This window comes from Haplochromis burtoni, unplaced genomic scaffold (genome assembly GCF_018398535.1).
Source record: "Haplochromis burtoni strain Fernald_Lab_line unplaced genomic scaffold, NCSU_Asbu1 Contig_37, whole genome shotgun sequence".
Classification (NCBI taxonomy): domain Eukaryota; kingdom Metazoa; phylum Chordata; class Actinopteri; order Cichliformes; family Cichlidae; genus Haplochromis; species Haplochromis burtoni.
The window spans coordinates 91,757-109,054 of NW_024582398.1; the positions used below are offsets into that span (position 1 = coordinate 91,757).

At 39.2% G+C, this 17,298-nt stretch overlaps 1 protein-coding gene across 1 annotated transcript in view; it reads right to left on the reverse strand.

Annotated features, from left to right (window-relative positions):
• Positions 1–8,274, reverse strand: part of LOC102305550 (SH3 and cysteine-rich domain-containing protein 2) — a 47,789-nt gene extending 39,515 nt beyond the window's left edge. Inside the window, exon 1 of the mRNA XM_005919669.3 lies at positions 7,844–8,274. Coding sequence (XP_005919731.1) covers positions 7,844–7,933 — 90 coding nt within the window. The 5' untranslated portion in view covers positions 7,934–8,274. The remainder of the gene's footprint in view (positions 1–7,843) is intronic.
• Positions 8,275–17,298: the final 9,024 nt, after the last annotated feature.

Genomic DNA, 17,298 nt, shown 5'->3' on the forward strand with positions numbered 1-17,298 from the left:
TTAAGATTGACTGTCCAACCATTAAATTCTGCCTGATACCTAACTGCTCTGTGGTCTTCCTCCTTCATTGATTGTGGTTGTCCAGTGTTGCTGTCCCCGGCCTGCCTTTGCCCCCCGCCGGGGGGGGAACGTAACAGTCCTACTCTGATAAACTTGTCTCAGTCTTGGAGAAAAAGTCAAGGCTGTATTTTTATTAATTTAATGTCAATGCAGTACTAGAAGTACCCTCTTCAGTAGATGACTAAGTTACATCATAGTTGCCAAGCAACACAAGCAACTTAAGGATAAGTAATTGTTATAAATTCATCTTATTTTACATCACACATGTACACATATCCCCACATTTGGTCAAGGCAAGTCTGCCATTTAGAGCTGAAGATGAAAACTATTCATTATGAACTTTCAATTCTTCCATCTCATTACATTAACAGCTTTATATTTGAAAAGAGAAAATAACCTAGAAGTTCCCTATCCCTAAAGCAATAACCTAAGGTCAGTACTAAACAAAGTCCCTGCTTATTCCTCGCTGACATTGTACACGGGACTCTGCTGAATCAGCAACATTTCTGAACTCAATCAAGGACAGTAATTTACTGACTTCATCATCAATCAAAACAATGCGAGATACATAAGTATAACAGTGAGGCTGTAAAGAATGAGAAGTTGTTTTATTAGTTTGCAGTTTGTGGAGAATCCTGCTGTTGTCAATATCTGTGTCTCCCAACCATTTATCTGCCTTCCCTGCAAGCTTCTCTCTAGTTATTTTCAAAGGTCAGAAGGACAAATCCATCTATCTTACAGACAAAAAACAACACATCACAGACTGTCAGGAGGAAGATGCATCATTCACTCACTTTTAATTGAATGATATTTCCAGCAGGAATGCAGCTGAAACAAACACAAGGAGACGGAATACACTTTGTCCAGAAACATCATCTACACAGTATAATCAGGCTGTATGAACTGAGTGCTCATTAAAAGGAGTTTAGTTATACAAAATGTTATTGAAGAAGATCATCATTATCCAATTTGCTGCAGTGCATTTATGTGCGGTTTGTTTCATGAAGTGGAAATATTGCTAATCTTAAAATTCATGTTTCTAATGAACACTTTAAAGAAAGTCTTGATCAAAAATAAGTGCAACCTATAGTTTAGTTTAACCATCTAAATTCTGGTTATTGATAATATGATGATAACTGTCACGCTTCTCTTTTTTGCTTTTCCTCTTGTTCAGTCAATTCTGCTAACTCCGGCTTGAAATCCAGTCCCTAATTCATCTTTATCCTTTCAACCACCCATAACTATCTATCTACTCTGAACTTTGGAAAAAGTCACCATGTACAGAAATAGGGAGCTATGGCACAGGAAACGCTAAAAAAGAAAGATATACAGATGAACTTCAAATACAAGTTTATTTAAATTGCCCAGAGTAATTATGAAAGAGAAAGGAAAGTGATATTCTAAGAGGAGAGCAAAGAATTAATTAGTTAAAGAGGAGGAAAAAAAAGCTGATAAGCAAGTTAGTGAGAGGAACAGCAGAAGGAGGAGAGCTCTGAGAAGTGACTGAAGGGCAAAGTCAGACAGAAATTGCGCTATAACTTTACCTCCATAAAAATGTCTTCTGTGTTGGCTGAAAATTTGGTGGTCCGTGTAACTCCCTATGGACCGGGGCACCTAGCACTGTCAGCAATTGCACGCAAAGTCTAATGTGAATATTAAACTTTATGTAGCAGCTGATTCTGAGCACAGCTCTCATTTTATCCACTACTTAACAAAAGTGGTGTTTTAAAGAACCCATATTATGAACAGTTACATGTTTTAAATTTTATTTTTCTACAGCAATAGGTTTACATGCTCTGATATAAAAAAAAATACATTCTTTTTTTTTCATATTGTACTTGTGACACCGTGTTTTTCTCCTGGGATATTTTAAGCCCCCCCCACATCCAAAAAATCCATTAAAAAGTGCAAAAAAAAAAAAAAACTACAAAGAGTAACAGAAGTCGAAGTTAATATAATAATAATGATAATAATGATAATAATAATAAGTCTCATCTGCAGATGCACAATACTGCACGACACCCACTTTGTGTAAATCATTACATATTCAACTGCCATTTATAATTTATGGTTTATAGTTAGATATTTAACATTTAATGGTCACAAGCAGAGGGTAGATCCTGAAAGATCATGGTTACAATCGCAGAATCAAGCTTCCTCTGTAGAGTATTCTGGGCTAAGAAAGGGTGAGGAGTTCATTACAGCTCAGAATAGAGCCACTACTCCACATTGAAAGGAGCCAACTGAATTGGTTCAGGCATCTGACAAGGATGCCTCCTAAGTATGTCCTGCATGAGGCATTTTCAGCATGTCCTACAGGGAGGGGTCCCGGGGCAGTCCTAGAACAAGCCGGGGAAATTGTTTTTCAGCTAGTGTTGGAAGACCTCAGTGCTTTACCAGAAATCTAGAGGAAGTGTCCAAGGAGAGGGAGGTCTGGACGTCTCTGCTTAAACTGCTGCCCCAGTAACCCGGATGGAAATAAGAGGTAACTGTGTTATAAGCAGTCATAACAATAATGGACTGGTGCTTATAGAGCACGTTTCTATTCTACTTGAGCACAAAGCGCTTTACATGCCTCTTTCACCCATTCATACAAGCAGCTTTTTTCTTCCTATGCACCTTCTATTTAACAGTCACACATTCACACTCCAATGAACACATTGCAGAGCAACTTGAGGGTCAGCATCTTGCACAAGAATACTTTGGCATGCAGACTAGAACAGCCAGTCAACCAACCTTCCAATTAATAGACAACCTGCTCTACCTACTGAGCTATGGTCACCATGGATGGATGAATGGACGGGTCAGCTGATGGGCCAAAGCCAACACTACATAATGATACTACATGGGAATATCAGATAATAATCAGATTAGAATTTTAGATTATGAGCTATATGCTAACATTAAGGATTTTCCTGTTATTGGGAAGACATTAACATCCAAATGTAAAGTAATCGACTGGGTCTTTAGTTCCTCGGGAGTATTATGTTTGAGATGACAACTAGCTGGGATGGACTTCAACTTTTGGACCTCTCCATACCTGTGTGTGCATGATCAAATGTGCTATAGAATGAGCACAATAACTAAATATGGAGCAAATTGCTTGCGTACTTTTGTTAAAAGGTTACTAAATTGGTTGCTAAATTCAGCTGCTTCCAGAATCTGTGATGCTAAAAAACAGTAGTGGAAAACCTTAAAGGTGTCTTTTATACAGAGGTTGGCAAAACAGCCTGGAGCCTTGTAACTACGTGCAACCGTACAGACATGATAAACTACAGTTTTTAACAACTCGTGCCGCGATGAGACTGTTGTGTGCCATAATTGTTGAGTTGTTGGTCTTCATAGAGGTGCTAGAAGGATTGATTTTGCTGCTTCTGGACAGCGCCAGGATGTCGAGTTCCCTGTTTTTGGTCTTAATTTTAAACTAAGCTTAATGTAAAGTGCATTTACATGACACAACAAGCCAAAAGCAAAAGCAAATTCAATACTGAATAAACTTGTACAACATGTGCTCCAAGTGAGTAGAGAGGAATAATAATATTTTTGGAGCAATCACCTTGCCCGTAGGTGGAGGAGGTGGAATAACTACTCATTCTCTGTCACTAGCTCTATTAGAAGCACTCAAGAAAGCCAGTGGGCCCACTTAGCAATGCAATAAATACTCTGAGAGCTGAGGGACAGTGAGGAGAGAGAGAGCGAGAGAGGGGAAAATGAGTGAGACATAAGGGAGAGCTGCTAAAGAGATGAGAAAGAATACAAAGATTGGTTGTTAGAAGTCAGAACGGGGGAAACTGGGCGAGAGCAGAAGGAAGAAACTGTTATGAAATTAAAAGATTTAAGTAAAAATATTCAGAGTGACAGAAGAAAAAAAAGCAAGTAAATCTCTACAGATACTCTCAAGTAGATTACTCTTAAAGAGACCCCAGTTGTAACACATATTTAATCTTTCCCCTCCCCTTTCCTCTTCCTTATTCTTCTGTGAGATGGGAATAGGTCACGGTGCCAGCAGCTGGTTTTGCAAACAACGGGGCGACATGGCTGACGTAGCTCAGAGGATTGTTTCCTCCCATTTCTGTTTTGTCTGGACAAGCATTCGCATGAATTATGACCCAGCCACTAGCAGGACACAGCAAACATATGCTAGCTGATTGTCTCATAAATTCATGCCGCACCTCACTGCCCACCATCCATTGTGCCGTCTGTAGTCAAGTAACAACAACAAAGAGCCCTTCCTGCCAGGCCTGTTTCAGGTCCCTGTGGTGATGACCAGCAAAAGACGAGTATAATGTGATTTGTTATTGTGATATTTGCTGCAATTAAAGCTGTTGTTGGAGATTTAGATCCATGTTGGTGAGGGATTTAAGCTGGTTTAGTCACTGGAAATTTACTCTGATTCAATTCGGAGAAAAACAGATTGGCAAATCCATTTAAAAATAAAATAAAACTTCGGAGTTACAAAGCAGGCAACAACCCTCTGTTAAATCTAAACCAGAGGTACAACACAAGCAAACACAACAAACTCTTCTGAAACCCTCCACTTCACCTTACATGACAAAAAATGTAACTACACCTCACAACGACACAACTTTGGTGACAAAACTGCAGAGCAAGGCAGGCAGAAGCATGACACCTAGTTTATGCTTGCTGTTGTTACCCTGTATACAGCTTAAAAAGACTTTCTAGGGAAAACTTGCCTCCCAACTTTTACTCCTGCACCAGAGCTGGTACAGAGCTTTCTTCTGAATGGTAACACCTTCATTTTAAGACTGCAGCAAGTCCAGTGCCTCAAGCACCAGCATATATGGATACGGTGCTGTAGTAATGTCACGTTTGGTGTGACATTACCAGTGCAGAGACCATAAACTAGATTTAAATGTAGGAAAGTATACATTAGCACTCCAGGGCACAAGTTTAAGAAATACTAGTCAGAGCAAATTTGGTTGAAGTCTAGTTAGTGAAAAATGGAAAATGACAGATGGGAAGAGGGCCATGTGACACATCAAACCTATTGGTAATGTCACAAGAAAAACAATGATGTGCTTGGTTTCAATGTAACTTTATTCTTTCATCAGTTATTTACAAGTTTCTCTTTGTTCACAGCCATTGACATGTCGAAGAGGTTAACACGTGAGGAGCGGATTGAAATTGTGTTGATATCTGGTGCAGTAACCGGGTCATTGCAGCAGATTTCAATGCAAGACACCCTACGAGACCACCCATCTCCCATGCTACAGTTAGCAAACTGCTCGCTAAGTTTCGTGAAACTGGTTCAGTGTTGGATTTGCCAAAATGTGGACGCAAGAAAACTGTCACTAATGAAGAAACATCAGTGGCTGTCCTAGCTTCATTCAGCAAGAGCCCACAGCGTAGCACTCGCTGCATGTCACTGGAGAGTGGCATTAGTCGAACATCCCTTCGGCAGATATTAGCTACTCACAAATGGCACCCTTACAAACTCCAGCTACTGCAGCATCTCAACGAGGATGACCCAGATCGGCGCACAGAATTTGCAGAATGGGCAAAACAAAAATTGGAACAGGACCCTCAGTTCACGCAGAAGATTTTGTTCAGTGATGAGGCAAACTTTTATGTGAATGGTGAAGTTAACAAACAAAACCACCGCTATTGGTCTGACACTAACCCACATTGGATGGATCCCTCCAAGACTGTTGGAACAACAAAAGTGATGGTTTGGTGTGGTATATGGGGTACAACGATAGTGGGTCCATTCTTCATCAATGGAAACTTCAAGGCCACTGGATATTTGAAATTGCTACATGATGATGTGTTTCCCTCTTTATGCACTGAAGCTGGCACGTTCCCTGAGTTTTTCCAGAAGATGGTGCACCACCACATTATGGGTGCCAGGTCCGAGCATTCCTAGATGAACAGTTTCCTGGAAAGTGGATTGGTCGTCGTGGGCCAGTTGAATGGCCCCCAAGGTCTCCCGATCTGACCCCCTTAGACTTTTATCTTTGGGGTCATCTGAAGGCAATTGTCTATGGTGTGAAGATACGAGATGTGCAGCACCTGAAACTATGGATACTGGATGCCTGTGCTGGCATTTCTCCTGCGGTGTTGCTATCAGTGTGTGAAGAGTGGGAGAAGAGGGTTGCATTGACAATCCAACACAATGGGCAGCACATTGAACACATTTTATAAGTGGTCAGAAACTTGTAAATAACTCATGAAAGAATAAAGTTACGTTGAAACCAAGCACACCATTGTTTTTCTTGTGACATTACCAATAAGTTTGATGTGTCACATGGCCCTCTTCCTATTGAAAAAACAAAAGTTGTATCCAAGATGGCCGACTTCTAAATGGCCACCATGGTCACCACCCATCTTGAGGAGTTTGCCCCCCTCACATATACTAATGTGCCACAAACAGGACTTTAATATCACCAACCATTCCCATTTTATTACGGTGTATCCATATAAATGGCCCACCCTGTACTTTAAGTGTCACTAGAGTCTTCATGTCATCAGATGTTTGTCTCCTCCATGCTTTCGATGCCTTGATGTGAGCACCACTCTGTTTTCCAGATAATTTGGTCCTATTTTAAAGAGGGTTTTCCATGTCCTTTTTAAAAAAATTTTTAGTTGTTCTTAGTTACTACTACTATTATTATTATTACCATTATTATTATTAATATTAATATTAACATTATTATTATTATCCTGGAGGACACAGAAGCCTTCAGGGTTGCATCCAAAAGGCCATTTGCCATAAAAAGCTGACCTTAAATTTTCTATTTTCACTTTTTCCCCCCACTTATTTGGGAAAATCCTACTGAGGTTGGAAGTTTAGCCAAGATGGCAGTATACAAGGCTGAAAACCAAAACACTACATCAGAAAGAACTACAATGAACTCATATTACAAGATTAAAATAAGGCTAATCGCAGGAGCAGTAGTAATGACAATGACAATGGTTCTGAATTTAGCCAAGGATATTGGACTCATCAATTTAACCTCAAAACAAGCAGGGTCCCTGAAAACAAGCATTAGCATCCAAACCTTGTTCAGGTATTCTCAGGGCATAGATTTAAGTGAGAGAACTGGAGCACAAATGAGTGGAACAAAATTAAACCTACTTCAAGGGGAGACTTGTTTAATTCTATTTGCAGACTATTAAAGCTGGCTGCTGCAGTCTCTCTTCCCAGCCTCCATGTGTACATTAGTGATAACTAATGCACTGTACGTCTAGTCTCATATGCCTAAATTAATGTACTTAATCAAATAACAGCCAACATTAGCAGATAAAGCACAGAAGAAGTGTTGGCACATCCATTTAACTAGACACGAGGTGTTATAAAAGGGCGACTGGATTCCATGTTTGGCAGCAGGGAGGACTCCTCTTCTGGGACACTGTACTTCTAATATTTACAGCATGTACACAAATGATCCTTCTCTGACCTAAGCTAAACAAGCAATAAGGACCTTTCTTCTTTGTTTACTTGCAGCTTTTGATATTTTGTGCACACATACCAGACAACGCTTACACCCCTCTGTGTAATCTCTGCTCTCCAACTCTGAGGCCAAGCTAATTACCTGAATTAAAGCGGGTTAGGGTTGTTATGCAAGCCGCCACAGAATTAGCCTCGTGGGAAAGTAAATACTCGCACTTAGTCCCAATTTACATATTAAAAATTATTTCTTTTAAACTGAAAGACCGCTAAATAAAACAGTAAAGAAAATGATATAAAAACATTCCTCTATCAGTAACAGATTATTGCTTTAAAAAAAAATCCTGCAGTTTTTACACAGGTGTGTTCCGTTACCTTTGATTCTTGTTGACTAGGCACAGTAGCCTGTGGTCGGTGAAGGTCCCGGTTTTGAGGTTCGTTCTCCTTTTCGCTTATTTCTGTCATTTTCTGTTTAAAAAAAATCTTCCTTCCTCAGGAAAACTCAACCAAACTGGCAAGTCCACAGCGACAGAGGAATCTGGAAACTACGCATGCAGAGGTGCAAGCATCCCTACGGTCTCTCGTGCAGCGACCCTGGACCGATTCTGACTGCTAACTTGTGGACAGCAGCCATCTAGGAATACGCTTTAAAGCTCTCTCTGTCCTTTTTTTCGCTCTGAAGACACGGTGGGAAAAATATCCAACAGCTGCAGCCAGCCGGTTCGTCCACTTCCCTCCGCCGCCTCTCTCCTCTCTCTCACACCGGCCAGTTTTTCTCCGCTCGCTCACTCGCACACGCGCTCCTACAACAACTTTGATTTCACCGTCACAAGTGCTCCGCTCGTCCTGATTGGTCGAGACCAACGAAACTACGCCAAAAGCAGCAGAGGAGCTGAATTCTATAGGCTGGAAAATGATGACGATGAAGGGGCAGTACCAGATTCAGGTGAAAGCTGTTGAATTCTCCTTATAAGCATCGTATTTAGATATTCAGCGTCTGTGTTGTTGTTACGCTTTTGCCTACAATGGAGAGTAAGGGCCAATAAAATAGTGTAAATGTCTCGAATGGTCGCTCAACATTGTAATGATGTGTTTCGACAGCTTATTTTCCTTCAGTGAAAGATTTCTTAGCTAACTGTGTTTATAAAAAGTGGTTTTATTATTTGGAATTAAACTTTGTCAACTTTGACTTGTTTAAATTTGCTCCAGCAAACAGTAGATTATCTCCACAATATTGCACGTGGTAGAAAATTCCAATATATCGCATATAAAAATAGCATGATTATGTTGTTGATGTTTAAGTGCGGTGCGATGCTAATACACTTCTCCTGATGCACAGGATATTGGTAGCAAGCCTGCAAATGTAATATTATTACTTCATTAGTGAAATGAAACTTCTTCCCCCACTGAAAACGGTTGCGTACAATATGATCTCATTCAGTTTCCTGAAAGCAAGACTGCATTCACTACTGGGGCAATATGCAGGGGTTGATGAAAAATGAAAGGCAATAAGGCTGAATTTCGTGCAATACAATGTTTATTTGTACACCACAAGAACAATGGTTAAAGCTAAAGGGACACTAAAGTAGCATAGTGGAGGTATGGAGGCAAATGCAACCGTGTTTATAAAAGGTTTGCACTTCTAAATTTTGTGAGCAGGTGTCTGCACATGCGTATGGATACAAATCAGCAAATTATCTGATGCATACCCAGGACTGATTTATCTTGTACTTGCATACTATTCTTATACCAACTTATTTCTCATAAATATGTGCAAGTATTTGATTTTATAGATTTTATCTTATGTATTTAAAATTAAAGTCTAATTAAAAAAATTGAAATGAACAAGAAGAAAATAAGAGTATATTTTAAAACAATACAATACTATGTGCGTAGACAGTTCACAAAGAGCACCAGCAGCAAAGCACAGGTGGCTGATTCAGCACCAAGGACAGCTCCTCCCCTCTCTTGCCTGCCTCTATGTGTGTGTGTCTGTCACTTATTATCAGCCTTACATGTGAAACTGTCTGGTTTTATAGTTGACAAGTTCTTTTCATTCCAATAATAGAACTTCTCTTATCATGCAAGGTCGTTTGTGTTTGTTGCAACAACCTGTATACAGCGTGTAATGTATTCCATAAAAACAAGCTAATTATAGAAAGGACTCAGAACAAAGCAGTGGCACCGACTGCTAATGACTCATTAATATTTAGATACTGTACTGAAAACTAAACACTTTGACAATGAGCATAGGGAAACATATCACGCTGTGATGCTGCCCTGTCTAGTTTTATTTATGTGCACATTTAAAAATATACACAATGAAATGTTTTTATACAATATTTTCTACCTATTTATCTATCTTCACCAAAATATTCTATCTTAGGAAGATGATGTTTGTACACCATGTCCCAGTTTTTTTAGTGGCAGTTGTCTGAAATAATCATAGCTGGCCTTGAGCAGTTTAACAGCACACTGACAGAGCCTGCCTTTGTCAGTTTCTGCTGCAATGTTGTGTTATTTTGGAGCAGGAAATTATGTAAATTGAAGACCATATTATCTTATCTTAAATGCATGAAAAAGCTGATAAGGACTCTCAAGGGCTCCTCTGCGTAACTGTGTGTGTGAGCTAGTATCAGCTCTAGAAATGAACAGAGTGAGGTTATGACCTTCGTGCATACATTTTGATACTGCATAGGTATATGTAATCATTTCCTGATGATTAAGATTTTTTTGCCCTTTTACATGACACAGAACTCATCTGTGCTTTTTATCTATTTCTTGCTTTGCAAATATCATCAGCTGAGCATCAAATAAGTATGTACAACTGAATGTCCACATTTGTATGGATATTTTTACTACATTTATTAGCCACTGAAAACACTTGGTTGCCAAATAATTATTATTAGACAAAGTTGATGTCCTTTGCTGTCATGTCATGACAGGATTCTTGCTGATATCTATTTTAAAGCATCATCTTTTAATATTTGCTTAAGGAAGTACTTTTTCACTCTACTTATGATACTCTGTCTTCCATATGCTTGCTGATTCTCTGTCTCTCAGGGTGTATTTTTGATGTCTAATTCAGGTTTAAAGGTAAATATGTGTTTGATTACAAGCCTTGACTTTGCAAAAAATAAAAAATAAAACAAATCCTTATCACATGTGAAGTTTGCTCAAAGTAAATATTCCAGAAGGACCAACAGCGTGCATTGGTAACAGAAGAAAAAAGTAAAATAAAATATTTTACACATGTTGTTTCTTCACTCTTTCTTCTTTTCCTTGCAGTTCCAGATGTCTTACTCCATTTTCCCGACTGTCATCTAAAATGCTCTCCACAGTGCACCAGTCTTTTTACGTCATCTTGTGTATGTGAATATGTGCGAGTGTGTTCATTTGTACTGTATGTTTGCGAAGTAGAGCTGCAAGAAGCAGGAGAAGGGGATTAGGGCCCTGTCTCTAGAAGGCACATGACCTGATATGCCTCTATTTAATCTCCCCATCCATTCAAATTAGCATAACCCTATTTTCTCTTTTGCTTCCCCTCTATCTAGCCTCTCTTCCTTCTCCTCTCCCATTTTTAAATCTGTCAATCTGCACGCTCCCTCTCATTTCCAAATTATCATTTGTCATCTATGCCAACTTTGATTCTCATCTGTTTCCAGGAGTAAAACTGTATTTTCCCAGCAGGCAGTCTGGAGAGACAGCTGACTTCAGCTGCTTCCCAGCACTGGGTGGCCAGACAGTTTTGGTTTTGCTCTGAAATGTTTCAGTTGGGCTCTGCTTGGGCTGTGTTCATTGCCTCCAGAGCTTGTGGTGCCATTCAGCCACCAATAAGTACAATTTATTCCATATAGTAAGAAACAGATGAAGAACTGGATTGGTTTTAGTTGGGGTTCTCATTCTCTCTATCACTGACTTTGTGTTAATCTGTATTTAGCCTTTTCTTCTCCCTCTGTCTTTATCAGGTCATTTCTAGCTCCCTGTTTTAGATTAAAGATTTGTTAGGTACGTTTTCAGTTAAAGCACCTTTTCTTGTAACACCTACCACTCAACCTTGTTTTTTATCTGCTCTTCAATCCACTTTTTGGACTTTATTGAACTCATGGGTAATAGTGTCAACATTATCATAATCCTCAGGAGGATTACTGTAAGTTTGCTGGGTTGCTGTCATTGTAAAGCACAATCAAAATTCTTTAGTCATTGTCCTTATATGCCATTATTGCCATTACTTCCTGATGCAAGTTTTATCTTTCTATCATTAGACCCTCGACTTCAAAAGAATGCACACATTGCTCAGGCCGGGGGGTTTCTCTGTATGTGGCCAACAGATTTTATTAAGCATTAAACAAGCATTATACCCCAGAATTCATCTGGGTAACATTGAGTTGTAATGAATGCATTAGTCATCTGCTGACCTTGTCAGCTAAAACGTTTTTATTGGTCTCAGAAGCAAAAAGAACTTAAATTTTGAAAAAGTGATATACACTTACCGGCCTCTATATTAAGTACTGCTTGATGATGCAAATATCCAACCAGCCACTGGATGCATCAATGTATGGGTCAGCTGTGGCTCAAGTAAGTAAGGTTTATTTATATAGTGCTTTTCAAAGACATAAAAGTCACAAAGTTCTGTATGAATATATGAGTAACTGGGTGAATTAAACTTGTAGTAGAATGTGCTTTGATTGCTTACCTGACTTAAAATGTGTTGTAAAAGTACCAGTTCATTCACCATTCTTTCATGCACACATGGTCGACATAACCTGGTGAAGTTCAAACACATCATGAATCTACAGCAGCTGTGCCATGCCATCATGTCAGTGTAGACCAAAAGATTAATTATCATTGTCACCCACTTGCATCCATTATACACCCACAGTTTTTGAATGCTGCTTCTATCTTCAAAACCAAGGAATCACACCAGATAAATGCAACACCAATATCTATTTTATCACTCTGCCTCATCCATGTCATATTAAAGAAATCAAATATAATTATAAGAAAAAATAGTATGATTGAACTACATTATGTATTTGTTCAGCTGCACTTCATTCATACTGAAGTCTGTTTATTTGTATTCTCAGCAGCAAAAGCGTATTGCATATGTAAAAAAGGAAAATCTGTATAAAGCCTTTAAGAAAGCCTTAAATGATGCAACAGAAAACCTGATAGATTGTCTCAAATAAGCCTCCCATTTAGGTCCCAGTCACAGAAGGGAAAAAAATATGTCAACAACTGTGAGGGACCACAAAAAACCACTGGCTGGTGACTGACTGCAGGGATTTTTTATCTGATTTTTTTTGTAACCCAATGATCACTATCCCAGTCTGTCACAAGGCTAACACATAGAGACAGACAAATATTTAAATCCACATTAATACCTTTAGCTGGTTTAGATAACCCCATGCATTACTTTGGATTGTAGGACAAAGCCAGAATACCTGGAGACAACCCAGACACGGGGAGAACATGCAAACTCCTCACAGAAAGGCTCGAGGCTGGATTCAAATCCAGGACCTTCTTGCTGTGAAATGGCAGTACTAACCACTGCATCGCCTTAAGTCCACAAGGAACTAGAGATACTTTCTTTCTATATTTATATTAGTATAAATATAGAAAGAAAGTATCTCTAGTTCCTTTGGGTCCACTTGTTCCTTTAAATAAAACCTTACCACTGTGAGTGTGACAATTATAAAAGCGATGACAGTCATAGGATTGAAATGCTAAATTCGTTGATCAGACTAAGCATAGATTAACAGACACTTTCAGCAGTTACATAGCAAAGTCTGAGAGTATCTGCCAGCCTGTGCAGGTCACTAAGGACAGTCACATGTTATCTCGTGTGCTGCACACAGTGCAAATCTCTTTGCTGCCAACACAGCCCGAGAGCAGAAATAGCTATCACAACACAAACTTACTTCTTGGAAACTAAACTAATCTCTAAGAGATGCTGTAGTTTTAAATGATTTTGTGTAATGGGAAGTATGTAGGACTTGGTATCTTTAGAAAACTGCTCACAGAATAAAAACATGTCATACAGGTCTAAAGGTTCTCCATGAAGAGACGGAAATAACAATGCTGGACACTGTAGCACAAAAAGTTGCCAAGTGCAACAAGCTTTGGAATTTTATTAAGAATCTGAATAGCCTGCAATAAGAAAATAGGAGACAAGTTGCATATTTCAGTTGTCTCATGAGGCCAACTCAGCCTTAAAGCCACTCAGTGAAAAAGTGTGTTATTTTAAAGATCATTTTCTTTTTAAATGAGAAAGCTTAATTTAAAGTCTTTGATGTAATGAACAACCTCAGATCTCCGCTGTATCTGGGTCAAATGTTAACCTACTAATTCCTGATAGGAGACAAATCTCTTTCATGATATAACAAGCAAACGTTTGCTCGTGTGTGAAACAGCCTTGTTTTTTTATTTATCACTTTGAAGAGTTTTTCATTGCTAGTTTGATCCACATGGAATACATGGCCCACTTTTTCTGTGTGGATTTTATTTTTTTATTTTTTATGTTTTGCCTTGTAGCCGATCTATTTCCTTTCTTTTATTCCAACTTCACGTGTGGTTCTCTATTTTCATTCTATTTACAAAGTGACAGTATTTAATGACAATGTGAAAACACAGAGTCCCCAGTGTTTGCTCTACCAGGTCAGGTGTGAACTATGAAATATATAAGTGTGAGCTATCATGAAAAAAAAAGGATCCAAGTGAGACTTTCGGGGTGAGAGAGTAGCGATGGTGAAATGAGAGAAGGAACCAACTCAAGTGTAGAGAAGGAAATCGTATTTCATTCAGAATGATCACACTGTAGATGCGGTCCTCTAAAAAGATTTTTTTTAATATAAATATAAAGAAAGAGATGTCAAACTTTGCTAAAAGCAGTATGATTTATTTATACACCACAACTGTCATGAGGTCACAAGGAATGTGTCATTTTCCCTGCAGTAAAAAGCAGTTGTGAACATCAGTGCGACACTATTCAGGTAACTGACTGTAAGATGAATCAAAGACTCACACTCATCCTTTCTTGTGTTACGAGGCAGAAGCAAACAGACACGGTGACAGGTGGAGCAAACGCAGACCTGTCTTTAACTACGGTATAATTTAATAACAATTTTAGAAGTTATTAACAACAAGAAATTAAATTGTCTGACTATAATCTGATTATGTGAAAATGATTCTGACCTAATTGGAGCAAGAAAGCATATTACCTGCTGAGCAACACAGCTCACTACAAGCTCAGGGAGCAGGACATGAAAAAGAAATGAACGGTCATTACATGATAGATAAACATACAGTAAAGTATTTATTGTCAGTATTAAGTATTTATTATCTACAATTTGACCTAACGGTGTTGATAGTGGTGAAAAGACAGGGGATCAAATATAATTCAAACCCAATTCAGCCCAAGGTTTACATCTGATGAAAGTCATCAATTTGATGGTGAACCATCAAATATTTGTTTTTATTTCACCAAAAAATGTGAAATGCTCTCCCTCCTGGGAACCGTAGGCCGTCAGTTAACTCAGCGGTCCCCAACCCCCGGGCCTCGGACCGTGGGTTGTTTGGTACCGGGCCTCGAGAGTTGAGGCTCAGGTGTGAAATGTATGGTTTTCAGGGTTTTTATCGGTTTTCAGCGTTATTTTGTTATCGTTTTTATCGTTAACTTGGTTTTCCTGGGTCTTTTCACGTGTGTTATGAATAAATCTTCTTTTTTCGGTACCGGTACTAATTTTATTTTATTGTATTTATCCGCGACACCTTAAAGGCCGGTCCGTGAAAATATTGTCGGACATAAACCGGTCCGTGGCGCAAAAAAGGTTGGGGACCGCTGGGTTAACTGACCAAACTCCTGGCCAGAGGGGATGTTGGCATCGTTGTAAAGAAGCAGACAAGTCAAATAATCATCATCATAATTTCATTTAGAAACCAGTTTCAGTACTTCAGCTTCAAATATTTCAATTGGTGCTTTTGTTGCTTTGAAAGTGGTGATGGAGAAGTATTGAGAATATCAGAAGAAGCTGCACTGTGTCTTTGTGGATCTAGAAAAAGCATATGATAGGGTCCCAAGAGTGAAGCTGTGGTACTGCATGAGAAAGTCCAGAGTGGCAGAGAAATATGTGAGGGTGGTACAGGACATGTATGAGGACAGCGAGACAGGGTGAGGTAAGAGCGATGGATGGTTCAAGGTGGGGTTGGGATTACATCAGAGATCGGCTCTGAGAACCTTATTGTTTACAGTGCTGAAGGACAGGTTGGCAGATGAGGTCAGGCAGGAGTCTCTGTGGACTATGATGTTTGCAGAGGAATGAAAGCCCACGCAGAATGCATGTGTGTGAATGAGAGGAAGATGTATAGAAAGGTGAGCATGCAGGCAGTAGAGATAGTGAGGGTCGAATGGGGTCAACCATCCAGAGCAATGGACAGTGCGCGATAGAGGTAAGAAGTGCATGTAAGCAGGGTGGAGTGGGTGGAGTGTCAGGTGTGATTTGTGTCAGAAGGATAGCAGCAAGAAGGAAAGGGAAGGTTTATAAAATGGTAGTGAGACCTGCTTGGATGTATGATTTAGTGACGGTGGCGCTAACAAGACAGGAGTTTGGTGCTAAAGGTGGCAGAGCTGAAGCTGCTCAGATTGTTATTGGTAGTGATCAGGACTGACAAGTTTACAAATCAATATTTCAGAGGGACAGCTCAGGTTGACTAGTTTGAAGACAAGGTTAAGACATGTGCAGAAGAGGGGGTAGGGGATATACTGGACAAAGGATAGATTGAATATGGAGCGGCCGAGAGATGAATAAATCAGAGAAGGTTCATGGATGCACTGAAGGAGGATATGCAGAGTGAGACAGAGAGACAGAGTGAGACAGAGGCAGATCATCCACGGTGGTGATCCCTAAAGGGGGGAGAAGAAGAAGAAGAAGATGTGACATACAAAACTAGATTCGATTGCTGATGCTGCATAGGAATAATTCGCTAAACAAATGTGGCAGCTATATTTAGCTTCACAGGCAGTTCTACTGTGCCAAACAGTGTCTCTTCACAGACTGCTGTTGCCTAAAGATTTACTCTATTTACTCTATGCCAATGATTACATGTGTTTTTCTTTCCCTGTGAGATCCAGCTCAAAACCCAGCCCAATATGAAAGCTATTTTGTTTGGTCATTACAGCTTTAAGGCTGAGGGTTCAAGAAAACATTTTAGAGATATGGAATGAAAGTGTTTACAGTGTGTGTGTGTGTGTGTCAACAGTAACAAAATGTCATTTGCTCATACTGAGTAAGGTCATAACTAAGTGAAAATTTGTCACGTCCACAATTACACCCACTCGGTTTCTTACTTTGGATAATGATGCAAACTCCTTTTTGTGTTTTGAGGTGATGTTGGCAGTGGAAGGTAGGAATCTTTATCATTTTAGCCATGAGTCTGATAAATGCTGGCAGAAGACATTATGAGATGCAATCACAACAGCTTTTTCAAATACATGATATACTTGCTGTGTACCTAAAAAGCACCGCTAACTGTAGGTAACACAAGCTTTTGGTATCACTATGTTAGTGAAAAGTTATAAACTTAATTTTAAGTGGAGAAAGTCTTTAATATATCTTTACATTTTAGCAATATTTTCTTTCTCACGAGAGCAAAATATAACTAATATGATAAACTTTGAAAAGATGTCTTCTTGTAAAGTCGATCGAACTCACTCTGGAGCAGGACACAGTACATTATGCGTCTGCAGTACACAGCAATAGAGCAACTGAAAGAAAAACCACACAGCAAATCTAGCATGTCCAAATTAACACTGTCAGATTTGATTTCAACAC